The sequence below is a fragment of the Toxotes jaculatrix genome, chromosome 4 (genome assembly GCF_017976425.1).
Source record: "Toxotes jaculatrix isolate fToxJac2 chromosome 4, fToxJac2.pri, whole genome shotgun sequence".
NCBI lineage: Eukaryota > Metazoa > Chordata > Actinopteri > Toxotidae > Toxotes > Toxotes jaculatrix.
In genome coordinates, this window is record NC_054397.1 from 24,786,085 (window position 1) to 24,799,448 (window position 13,364).

Below are 13,364 nucleotides of genomic sequence, written 5' to 3' on the forward strand. Positions count from 1 at the left end.
CAAGGATGGCTGCGTAAGACACTTGGACGTTTTTATTTGGGGTGAAATGCATCGAAAAACCATCCCTGCTTTAGATCGAAATGTCATAAATAACAATAAACGGCCGAATACACGAAACAATGGCAGTTAACAACTGGATGTGTGATTTGCAGCGCTCTTTCTGTCCAGTTATATCAAAAATGTCAGCCTTCATTTAGGTCCAACCTTGGGCACAGCCATTTCCAGGCGGAATTCTAGCCTTGGTGCCAGAGGTCGGTGTGTCCCCGTCAGGCCGGAGCTGCTTCATAACGTATAGGTCTTGCGTGCATGCTCTAAGTGCCAAGTGTTAACGGCACCGGCTGGTGCCTGTCCTGTCGGGGGGCTCCGCAGTCAGAAATAACCCTCCTGGAGTTAAAGCCGGAGGGGCAGAAGATGCTGACCTACATCGACTGCCACACAACCAGGGGCTATCTGTTAACACCGTGAAAATCCACCAGAAAATCCCCGCGACACGGTGCCGTCTGAAATGTCATCTCGTCGTGTGACCTTGACTCAGAGAGGATATAGAAATCCATTCATTGTAATGCGCATAACAGCGGCTGGGCTCTGCCTGCAATTTAACTTTAGACAGGCACTGACTCATCCCGCATTATCTCCCTCAGAGGAAGACGCTCTGCCCAGCACTCCAAGAGCATCGGATGTGAATTTGTTTTCCTATTTCTGCAGGATTCCCGTAATCGAAGAGGCCTTGTTATGCTGGTGGAGATAAATCAATGTCAAACAGACCGTGGCCTTGACGTTGGTTGGGCCTATGAGCGGGAATTCGTTTATGATATTGGTTGTCTTATAAATACAAGTAAACCCAAATGGATCATGTACCCCGGTTCACAATTTGGATGCCTCTGTTAGCGGCGGACTGTGGCGCACAGAGGCATCAGCATCCATAACGAACCCAGGCTATGGTGTGTTGTCACTGAAAATACATTATGAAGAGAAACGGGCCTTTCTGTGCTGCTGAAGGGTCGGTGAGCAGCACATTCAGGCCATCTCGGCTCTGGATAAGGACGCTCTCCTCTTTCATAGCACCCTCTTGCAGTTAGATCTCGCTTCACATCCAGTGACACAGGAGGGAGAGATGTTGCCTTCAGGGTCTCATCTCAGCTCGTACTTTTGAGAATCGCAGTCACACTTTCAGTTGTTGCAAATTTACTTGCGTCTGGTTGGACATTATAAAGGCTGTTATGTATGATTATTATCTGTGTGGTAATGAGTGGTAACTCACATTCAGAGAAGGAAGACCTAGTCAAATCAGCCGGAGTAAAAAATAAAAAACTTCACATGATTTCATGGTATCCTACAAGTCTAAAATCTCTGTTGTGGAGGGAAAATTATTGTGACGGTTGTGTTTTCTTATAGTGTTGCACTCCAACAGCAGAGGCAGCGTGCATAGTGTGTTCTGTTGCCATTTAAGCTGTGTGTTAACGTCAATGTTCTCTTTAAGTAGAAAGACTTAGTAAAGGTTAAACAAGGAGTTAAACAGCTTAACCTTCAAAAAGGTCAAACTATAAATTAACCCACAATAATACAACTCGCACTTAAACCGTTGCCATGGTTTCTGTATTTCTCACTAAATGTTACATTCACTTCATCGGCTTTAAAGGAAGAAAAAGCGGACTTTTTTCTACATCATGTTTATTTGCACACTTGTCATATGTTCGAGGACGCTTTTTCCGACAGCAGCTGAACTCAGCACGGGAACAACCCCCTCCCCTATCACCTCCCCCTCGTCTGACGTCACGCCAACGGCTATTTGCATGAAGTGTTTTGTTGCTGCAGCTTCAACTCGGCTGCAGAGCGAGTCTCTCCGAGGGGCAAAGCGAGGGAAGAGGCGCAGTGAAAATAAGAGGAGGGGGGCTCTTGTGTTTCACATCAGAGGAGCACAGTGTGGGGAAAAACGGTCTGAAAGCGAGGAGAAGGTGTCAGGTACCTAAAGCAGAGGGGAAAAAAACAGAAGAGCCGCTTCTCTTGTATCGGAAAATGGAGCTACCCGCCGCGGGAGAGCACGTCTTTGCGGTGGAGAGCATCGAGAAGAAGCGCAGCAGAAAGGTATGTCACCAGAGCACCGAAGGACATTTCCACACACATGCACATAGAAATGAGGATGATTTCTCTTTCTGATGGATCATATGTTTTTTTTTTATTATTATTATTAAATAATTTCTAAGATGACGGCAAAATGCAAAGTGCATTTTGCTGCGTAAAGTAACGTTAAGCTGATTCTCCCGTTTCTCTCCCTTCACAGGGGAGGGTTGAGTATCTGGTCAAGTGGCGGGGATGGTCTCCAAAGTAAGTGCCCTTGTACAACATAACAATAATGCTCATAATGATAACACAGCATTCAAAACAGAAGTGTGTGTGTGTGTGTGTGTGTGTGTTGATGTGTGTGTCCGTATGAGCGTGGGCGCGCATATGGGCGGTTGCGCGTTCTTGCTTTGGGCGCTCGATGCGTTGGCCTCGATGATGGATGTGGTTTTAGAATGTATGCAATCCCCAGTGTTCCAATTAAAGGAAGTTGTGTCTGTAATTGAACTCGATGTTTAAGAAAACCTCATATATCTACAGTTGAGTGGAGGCTGGACCATTGTATCCCCTCCCCCTCTACACCCGTGCGTAAAAGTTACTCATGATTTATTACACGTGCGTTCACGGAGAGTGCAAGTGTCTCAGTTTGTAGTTGACACATGTACACTACTACAAATATGAGCTGAGGAAGAATTAGTAGATTAAAGACAGGATCAGGGCCAGTGGAGGGTCGTTTTGGTGCAGAAAACATCTGCTGTCTTCAGCCATTGCTTGTTAATATCACCCACTTCTGACAGGCCAGTGTGTCCTCACTGTTCATGTTCTCCTCTCTGAACAGATACAACACTTGGGAACCAGAGGAAAACATTTTGGACCCCAGACTGCTTGATGCTTTCCAAGACAGGTAAGTGTGGAATCACATGTGGTGAGGCTGGTTTATCCACAAAATAAATCACAGAATAACAAGACCGAACAGGTTTAGATTTACCATTTCCTACGGTTCCAGTTCTTTACTCCATACATAAATATTCTTCAACTCATCCACATTTCCCAAGTAAGAACTCTTTGTATGCCTATGGTCAGGAGCTATGCAGCCTGGTCACACTGCGTGGATAATCCCATGTTGATAATAAACTGTCTACATAATGCGCCAGTCAAAGGTGCAGAAATTCAATGCCTGGGGGTCGGATTAAGATTAACACTGGTGACATCAGTGGGTCGGGTTAGGGTTAAACTAAGGTCAGGGTTACTAGAGCAAACTGTGACACTTTGTCAAGCAGCTACTTTTTGTCACCTGATAGTTATTTGAGTGTCAGCATCAGGTTATCATGTTCAAGTGCTGCCTGCTGTCCCACCATGTAGTCACCAGATGCACCTGTGTCATCTTCCACAGGACACAGCAAACAAGTACATTAGCCAATAACCCGGATATTAGTGATTATGCAAAAGGATAAACTTTCTAAAACAAACATTTTAAAAAATCTTCTTTGAATAATAATGTGTCTGATATGCTGTTACCACAAAAAATAAAAACTCAAAAAATTCAAAATGACATTTTCTCCCCATTAAAAAAAAAAAAGAATAATCCAGAATCCAAGAATATGAAAAATATTGATCATTTCATAAGTTTAAGTGCTGGACACAAGATGTCTCCTACCTTAGAGGAAAGTCCATTCTCAGGAAATGTGTGTTGCAGGCTTCAAGTTTCCACATCACTCTTGCACACTTGGCCATGTTTGGCTGCTAAACCACTTATGATCTCATAAATTCTTGGTTGTACCTGCATTTAAACTAAGATTTAAGGTGAAAGCTTTCTTCCTTCAACAGATGAATGTGAACACAATCCTCTGCACATTCATCATTCTGCACAGTGAAGGTCAAACGATGTAGGCACAGGAAAAACCCATTTTTGCGTGGAGGGAGGTTTAAATTATGGTTCACGTTTTTTCTTAATCTGCTCATGATGTAGTGGAAAGGCACGAGGAAATGAAGATTAAAGTAAGCAGGGAACTAAATAGTAGCTTAGTAATTGCTATAAATCAGAGGCGCAGGCACCGTCTCAAAATTTAAACCAGAGAAACTTCCTCATGTTCTTTGTTAGTAAAGGGCCCTGTGGCCGTGGTTTTCAAAGTGGGCTACCATGGTCAAATTTGCTGCTCGGCTAATTCCTAAATAGTTTGCTGAGTGACTGACCAGACAGCTCCACATGAAGGACAGTGTAATTGAATTTCTTAGAAGCATGGCGTGTTAAACTGTCACTGGCTTTTCTCTGAGCCTCCCCTCAGCTTTTGCTTACAGCAACCTTTCAGGCGCAGGTCACACGTTAAAGCAAAACATCGACATCACTCTGCGTCTGTTTTTGCAATTACCTCTCTCTCTCTAAAGGAGAGAGATTTTATTGAAACTAATTGCGTGTCTCTCCGGGGAGCCAAATCGTCTGAATGCCAGGCTATGAAAATACACTGAGTCGTCATTGTAATTAGATGTGAGGGAGGAGGGTGGGGGAGGGGACTGACATCACTGCCTGTCTGCGGTATTGAGTTACTGCCTTGGAGAGACTTGCATGGAGACTGAGGAAAGCTAAGGAAAGTCAGAGAGGAGAGAGGCCTTTATCTTCTGTTGTGGACACAGACATTATAGGAGATATTGAATGTTATTTAGGGAAGAAGAAACCTCAGTTGTAGCCACTGTTTAGCCTTTTGTAGCAATGCAGAACAAGTGTAATGTGTATTAAACATTTGATGCTGTATAAAAATGTTAGAATGCTGTGAAAAGGTAAATACATGGCGATAAAATAAAGGCAACAGCCCTTTAATATGTGTTGAATGAATGTCACTTTGCATCAGGAGTGTAACTCCAACCTGTAACATGGGCTCAGTGTTTTCTAACTGAGCCCGAGGAGGACACCAGTGACACTGTGTTGCCATGCAACGGCGACTCATCTCCGCGAGATGGTTTCACTGATTGGCTGCTGTTTTCCTCTCCCACAGAGAACGTCAAGAGCAGATGATGGGATATCGCAAGAGAGGACCCAAGCCCAAGCACCTACTGGTTCAGGTAAGAAAACAATGATCCTTAACCCTTCCCTCTAAGATCCCAGGAAATACAAGGAAGCAATATAAAAATGTTCATTTCTTTAAAAAGCCAGATGTAAATGGGCACTCCAGGAATTTAATGTTGCGCGTTCATAAAGCGAAGGGACTCAGAACAGAGACATTTAAGAAATAATCAGCTGAAGGCCAAATACATATCCTGACTTTCAGGCCATAGGATGGGCCAAACATTTGGGTCCTGCATTTTCCATAATGCAACTCATAATCATCTTTTGTTGGACCTTCCCTGCATGGTAAACACCCTTAGCACTTCCAGTTTGTAACGTAAGCTTTCAGTTGCAAATGAAGTCCGAGCAGAGATCATTAGGCTTATTTTGTCAGACTGTAAACAGCTCCCTCAAAAGCCACAGAGGACATTATTTAACTGTTTTTAACGGGCTGAGCAGAACACCCATGATGAGATAACTGATCTTCATGTTTAAAATCGATAGGGTTCCCCTTTAAACTAGGTGTTGGGAGTGCTGGCTTAATGAAAATTAAAATGTTTATTACAAATAATAAATTATATTATCTGCATTTGAATGTATAGGGCCAAGTTCCCTGACCTAACAGCTGTGGCTAAATGACTGTGAATTGTACATTTAGTGCATCAATCACCAGTCCAAAAGGCCAGGGGGATCCCTCAAGAGTGTTTTTGTTCCTCTCCGGAGGGTGTTGCTGCTAATACATGGGATAAAGTCAATGACGGGACACAAAGCAGCCAGTGACATTCCTCCGAGCTGAGGTCACAACCACAGGAGACACTTGGAAATATCACTCTGATGCCCAGGCCGGTGGCTCAAAGAGCTGCACAGGAACTGTAGGAGGGCTGTGTGAACATGGACCAAGGCCCCTGAAATAAACTGTGCCCGTTCAGGCCTCAGAAGGGCCCCTTCACACATTCCAAGCACAGCTCAGCTCATGGGCCTCAGTGAACCGTGGGTTTTTGTTGTAGCATGACACAGACACATGTATAGATACTGTAGAGAGTTACACCATTAATCAAATTATCTGCTCAAAGGGACGTCCTTTATTTTAAATACTCTTGTAACCACCAGAAACCCCCTAATTCTTCATGTAATATTCACTGAGATATAATTGTATGCTTTTTTTACAATAATTACTCTCTTGTTTCACAGGTCCCCTCATTTGCCCGAAGATCCAATATTCTGGCCGACCTTCATGAGGTGTCTCTGGACGAGGACAGCTGTCAGAAGTCCAACCCTATCCAAATGCTCCGTCCCCAGGGCCAGCAGTACCAGCTGAACAGCAAGAAGCACCACCAGTACCAGCCACTGAGCAGGGAGCGTGATGCCGAGCAGCAGACCAACGGCAAGAAGTTCTACTATCAACTCAACAGCAAGAAGCACCACCACTACCAGCCGGACTTCATGGTGCATGAGCCCATCTTTGCTAAGCCCCGAGACATCAAAGCCCCAGAGCTGCCCAACCAAGGGCACAATGTTCCTCCAGTAGTGCAGCAAAAGTGGTTTCGGGACAAAGACTCAGGCTGCCTGACCAAAGTGAAGGATATCACTATGGAGCTGAAGAAACTTCCAGCTGACCTCAACGGGCATAAAGAGCCAGAGAAGGTAAAACCCAAAGAGGATGCTTTGCCACAATCTAATGGTGTTAGCAGCAGCAAGCTAAAGATAGTGAAGAACAAAAACAAGAACGGACGGATTGTTATTGTCATGAGCAAGTACATGGAAAACGGGATGCAAGCAGCTAAAATTAAAAATGGTGATTCTGAAACTGCTGAAAAGCCGCCGCAAGGAACGGACAACAGCGCAGAGAACAACCTCGAAAAGATGAAACTTGTCAAGAAGCTCAGCCTCATGAATGGATTTACAAAAAACCCCAAAGACAAACCAACTGTTCCAAATTCTGGATTTAACTTAGATTGCCCCAAAGAAAAGCAACAGTCCCCCAAAAGGGAGCCAACTGTGACGGAACAGGATAAACATGTCGGGGTCAAGGGTCAGGGGCAGCTTCCAACGGATCAGCCTTTACAATTGACAACCAAGCCTAATCTGCTCACCCTGCCTTTGGATAGCAGAGTCCCCATCGCTCTGGACAACAGAGGAACCCAAGGTGGATTTCAAGGACTAAAGCGACACCTCTCTGACACGGACTGTGAAGAGCATGGGAGCAGTAAGAGGTTTTTGAGCTCCAGGAGTATCAGTGTTCCAAACACGGGATCTTCACCCACCCAAAGCATCAGCATCGACCAAAATGGACACAGGAGTCACATTGGACTGCAGGTCTGTGGGTATGCAGACCAAGAGGAGCCCATCGACTTGAGTATTGTCAAATCCAGGTCTAAAGCTGCAGCTTCCACAGTGACCCAGCCTGAAAGACACACCCAAGCTGAAACTCTAACACACGGGCAAGATGATACAGACGCACAAGCTGAAACACAAACACAGGTGGACGCAGAAACAGACACACAGCCCCAGACTGAAACGCAAAAAGCTGCAGAGAAGGTGAAAGTTGACTCACTGTCTGTTTCTAACAACGAAAAGAAAAAGGAGGAGACGTTTCCCTCCTTCCAACCTTTCCTTGGGAATATAGTGATCACAGACATCACGACGAACTGCCTCACCGTTACCTTTAAGGAATACGTAACAGTGTAACAGAGCTGGATACCAACTGTGTAACTGTATAAATGTACATGGGAAATATTTGATTTTCAGATGCTTGAATGTACAAATGAACCCTTGATGTCGTTTTCATTTTGTATAGTTCAGATAAAAGAATTGATCTTTTATTGCATTATTTGCGTATTTCTTCTTATAAGCTCTACCTGTTGTTAAATCTGGAGATTTTATCACACGCAGTATCTAATTTCAGCAATTTCGATCTTAGTTTAAAAAGCAAAATTAGATCAAATAGATGTTGGAACTTTAATTGAAGATGCACTTAACTCCTGTAAATACTCTTCACTTTTCTATGGATGTAATTTGATTTATACACTCAACTGTCTACATCTCAGATAAGGTTAAAAATGTAGGCTATATGAAGAATTTTGTAAGGAAGAAAAATTATATTGACTTATGGTAAATTACACTGTGTCTGTCTGTGTGTGTGTGTGAGTGTGTGTGTGATTGTGTGTGTGTGTGATGGACAGGTTTAAACAAGGCTATGTGCTGCTTGGACAGATTATGCCGTTAGACATGCTTAAACAGGCAGATAAAGAAAAATAAAGCGCCTTTGTCAATAAATGTGATTTGCGTTGAAAGGGATGAGGTGGTTTTTAGAAGATTATTAATGTTTCATGTATGCGCCTGTTATCTGGTCTCTGTTCAAAGTGATTTCTGACTCACGCATCTCGAGATCTAACATTGAGCACAAGTCATTTCCATTAAGACAGTTGATATACAACCATATGATCATATTTATTTTCATATTTTGCAACAGTGTAGTGAAAAACTGAAATGGCTTTTTTTTCATTATACTGAATGATATCTGTCTCTAACCCGTGTTATCTCTGCCAGCTGAGCTGTGTAATCCAACAGACTAGTATCACCAGCTCCATGAATCAACCTTCTCCCATTCTCTGGCACCTTGACCTGTGTATGATACACAGTTATGTGAGGAGACTAAATGCGGTTTTCATAAGAAGATATAAAATATTTGTGTCATATTTTATTTAACTTTTCCAACAGATTGGTAAGTAAAACTATGTAAAAGCACATGTTCTTGTCATGATCGGATCTGTTGCCTTATGTCACACAGGCCTCCTCTCCTTGTTGAAGAGATCCCTTCCAGCACTATGTGATCTGAGGTGCAGTGAACTGTGAGAACATTGATGAGATGCACTTTCGATGTTTTATCTGCAGACTGAAAAGTGAAGGCTTCCTATGATACGTTTTGCAATAATAAAATTGTTTGCAGTTGATACATGGGCTGTCTCTTTCTGTGCACTTATATAACACCACACACCACACCAACCTCAAAAGCAGAAACCTCTTATAGCTGCTATATCCTACATCGCGTGTGTAACCTTCCCACGGGGAATTTAAGATTTTAGCAAGAATAGGCGGCTGCTATGATGCACTTAAATGGCTAACCTTACCTCAGAAGATACTAAATCTGTACATGGCTCTATTTGTGGCTGTGTGTGTGTGTGAGTGTGTGAGGACCGTGAGGATTATTCCAGAGCCCGTGAGTTTATTTTCAGACAGGCATCATTTAACCCTGCAGGCTGTATCCACACTGTGCCCACAGGTCAGGCCTGCTTTTACTGCCACATGTGGAAATCAGTGTGTTTCATTCATTTAAACAAATTCAGTTCAAAGCGACTGAAAAGGTTACATGAAGGTTACATTCAGACCTTCATAAGCCACTGGTAATCTGGTAAAATGTAACACAAAACGGTTCTTGTTATACAACTATTATATATGCGTGTGTGTGTGTGTGTGTAACTGCTACTTCTTCATTCAATAAAAGCTTAATAAAGACTTTGCCATAGGTTAAGTGTGTGTTGTGAGCTGCTTTGCGGTTTAACTGACACCTAAATGTGTCTTTGAAGGGGACAGTGTTGGTTTCAGGCTCCTAGTTTTGACCTGAACAGCTGTTCGTGTCAGATGTTTCTTGAATAAATCCTCCTGACACGCTGAGAGCCGCGCAGCAGGAGCTGGCTGATTCCTCCGTTTGACCCGCAGGTCGCGTTTAAAATGACATAACGCTGTTGTTTCCATGTTTCTGCGTTTCTTTCATGTGTCTGACGCTTCAGCCGCTCACACACTGAGACAAGCAGTTGCTGTTCCTCTGAATTACTGAAGGGCGCTTTGAATTAAAGCTGTGCAGGGGAGATCAGTCCTCTCCTGCTCCATACAAACCTGTCTTTTTTTTTTTTTTAATCTGTCAGTTGAATCTAACCTGTGCCTGCTGTGTTTTATGGGGGTAAATTCGCCTGTTCCGACGCTGTACACTCGTGACTCGGTGTATTTCGGCGACCGAAAAGACAGAGACAGCAGCTTTGGACCCTTCCCGCCAATAAAAGGCGTTAAAGCGATCAAGGGCAGAAGTGAAAGTCTCTGTCCTCACTGTCCTCTGTGCCACGGCTCTCTGAGACGCCTCGCAGCTGCTACAAATAACTGCGACAACGTTTCAGCCAAGAAGCATCAAGCGGGAAATTCCCCTCAGGACTGAGGACATCATCTCCTCTGAGCATCTTATGGCGTGTTTGCTTTCATCTGGGCAAAACACGGAACTGAGCAAGCTGGTTAAATACAACCTTAAATTAAAAAAAAAGGAACTGTTTAAAATGGTGTAATAACACATCTTCTTCATGATCCTCCCTCTTTTTCCTCTTCCTCTTATGTGCCTGCTCATGCTGAATGCATGCATGACTGAGTGAGGCCTGTAGATGTTGCCTGACAGAGTGGCTTTTAAACTGTAAACTCACAGGGATCCGTGCTGTTCATTCCCAGAATCACAGATATATTCAGGCTGGTGCTTTAACGTTACATAGTTTCCCCCTCCACACAAACTCAGAAATATAAAGTGGACGCATTGCAGATTTTAAACTGCATCACTGATTTCTAAACCAAGTCACAGCCGCTGAATAAGGACGGAGACCGAAACAGCATTTGCAGCAGCCACAGTGTACAAGGCGTGTTTCAGGCGGTTTAATTATGAGCAGACTACAGTCAGTTTAACTGTAAAGAACTGATCGCAAAATAGCCTCTGCCTCTGTGAAGTGGTGACAACGCACAAGTGCAAAAAAAAAAACAACAGCTTAAATTGTGAACTCAGCTGTTTAAACCATAAGACATGGAGCTCATTCATTTCTGCAAAAGAAAAAAAAGAAAAAAGCAGCTGAGGGTCGCTGCCACAAATCCACCATATAGGTTCATTATGGGAAAATTACGCGAAATGTTCCTTTCAAATTCAGTAATAAGCTGCACGTTCACTGCAGATTTACAGCGTTAGGGAGGAAAACACGCCAAAAGCCAAAGATCCAGCGCGTACGCATTTCACTCTTCCGCCTTGTTAATAACAGGTGGATACAACAAACAGGGCTGTGCTCGTGATGCCAGACTTTAAAAGCTTCATGTACACTGACTGACTGACTGACTGACCTGCTGGGATCACTCACTTTTATCCAATTTACTGACAAACAAACAAGTGAGTAAACCTCGAGTCATCCAGCAGTGACTGATGCATCAGTGCTGACCTCAGTCCACGTCCACAGGCCTGTATGTGTCTTTGGGGGACCAGGGTTATTCAGTCCACCTACAGTGGTTTTAGCGCGGGGGACATGAGCTACCTATACAGAACAGCCTGTTGTCTGAGGACAGGAAATTCACGAGGGTATCTCAATTTGAGTGAGGCACAGGGAGGATTCTGGGAAATAAATCTCTGCGTAAAACCCAATTGCAAATAGCGAATAGCGAAGAGCGATGATTACCTGTGTGTATGACACGAGACCCTGACTGATGAAACTGTCCTGTCTCACCTTCCCATTAGTTGCTTATTTTCTATGAACAAACGAAATAAAGGGAACCTTAGAAGGAAAGAAAAAAAGAGGAATAGCCTTTAATTTTTGGTGTTGGTTGTGCCATATCATGAACGTTACACCTTAACCGTTAATTATCCCATCGCTCTCAATCAGATCCTGATCAAACTGGCGTAATGAGCCGGTTTTCTCCGGCTCTCTCTATCTCTGTATTTCCTATTCCTGCCTTTGTGCCGCGGCTCTCCCGTTTGTGCGAACACCAGGAGCCCGCGTCTTGCCCGGATACAAGCCAACCAATAGTGTTTTAACGGCGGCAGCACTGCTGCACTGCAGGCGCGCCGAGACCAATCGCATCCAGAGTCTGAGGTGCGCCCATCTTCCCTTCCTGTCTGTGCTGAGTGTGTGTTTAGGCTGTGCACCGAAAAATGCGCTGAGGAAAAGCAGCAAAAAATTATAAAGTGGATAATCCGTATCTAAAATAATTTAAAATCACACCAGACAGGTCTTCTTTCATTGCGAACAGGCTTCTAAAAGCACATCAGATATCCATACTGCCATTTGTTATGACAATCTGTAGCCGACACCTTATAGTTTCACTGTAAAACATTTGAAAATGTATCATCCAAATATGAAATGTGTGCTCAGATGGGTTTAGATGGGATTTATTCTCCTTTCCCGTGACATTTCCTTCCATAGACCAAAGTTCTGCCTGAGTAAAATAGTCGGGATTATTTGGCAAACAGTCGAGTCTTCCTGTGCAGGCATGAAACAAACCAACAGAGACTATGATGAGTGGAGACACAGTCTGTGCTTATCCCAGGCTGTCGCTTTACTGTCTGCAAACGAATGGTGCGGGAGTTTGAAGTGATTCATCCTGATTGGAAACGAATCAACCAATCAATCAATCAATCATTCAACCAGGCAAATAGCTCTAATTTGGGATTAATAGTCGCGTCTGAGTTAAGACTTCTGGGAGATCTGCACATTTACAGGCTCTGTTTTCTCTCACAGCGGTTCATTAAATCAAATCCTGTAAATAGGATCAGTGCCGGTTGTTCTTGTCTTAAATTTAATGTAAAGTAATGTTCCCATCTGTGGTTTCATCTGGTCAAAGACTTTATCATTCGTTGAAAGCACTGATTTCATTGGTTCTCATAAAATGCGTGTTAATATCCTCGTGACAAACATCAGCAAAGACCAGTTATACTTATTAAGCTGTTTAGCCCATGAAGCTGCACTGTGACTTCGGTCTTCAGTGGCTGACTGTCTGAGCATATGATGTGCAGTGTGGAATTCAGTGAACCAGCCTCCAGCTCTCCACACACAGCAGCCAGAGGGAAAAGGAATTAGAGCATTTAAATAGACAGGTTTCGGATATTGGTCTTATTCTTAATTATATACTTCATGTATTCTTTTATGGACGCTGTGATTAAGCTTCTCAACAGGCTCCAGGGTTTAAAGACATTTCAGTTTGTCTTATTCTGAATGAACCCTCATTAGACACGTCGCATATATACAAGCTAAAATTAGCCTATCACTATTAATCTGTGTAGAAAATAATGATAATAAAATAAAATGAATAATAATAATAATAAAATAATGATTTTATGAGTATAGAGGCCGGAAAAAGTGAAAAAAAAACTGAGCGCAAATGATTGGAGCTCTTGAAATAGACGAGTATCTTATTAGCTGATTATATCAGATGGACTCATTTTTTTCAATCACAAAAAAAGTGAGGACAGGTA

The 13,364-nt window shown here is 43.2% G+C and overlaps 1 protein-coding gene across 1 annotated transcript; it reads left to right on the forward strand.

Moving 5' to 3' along the window:
* The first annotated feature begins 1,820 nt into the window (after window positions 1-1,820).
* Window positions 1,821-9,054, forward strand: LOC121181292 (E3 SUMO-protein ligase CBX4-like). The gene is made up of 5 exons (XM_041037177.1): window positions 1,821-2,085; window positions 2,282-2,325; window positions 2,900-2,965; window positions 5,052-5,118; window positions 6,293-9,054. Exons 1-5 carry the CDS (start codon window positions 2,017-2,019, stop codon window positions 7,787-7,789), a joined length of 1,743 nt encoding a protein of 580 aa, XP_040893111.1. The 5' UTR covers window positions 1,821-2,016; the 3' UTR covers window positions 7,790-9,054.
* Window positions 9,055-13,364: the final 4,310 nt, after the last annotated feature.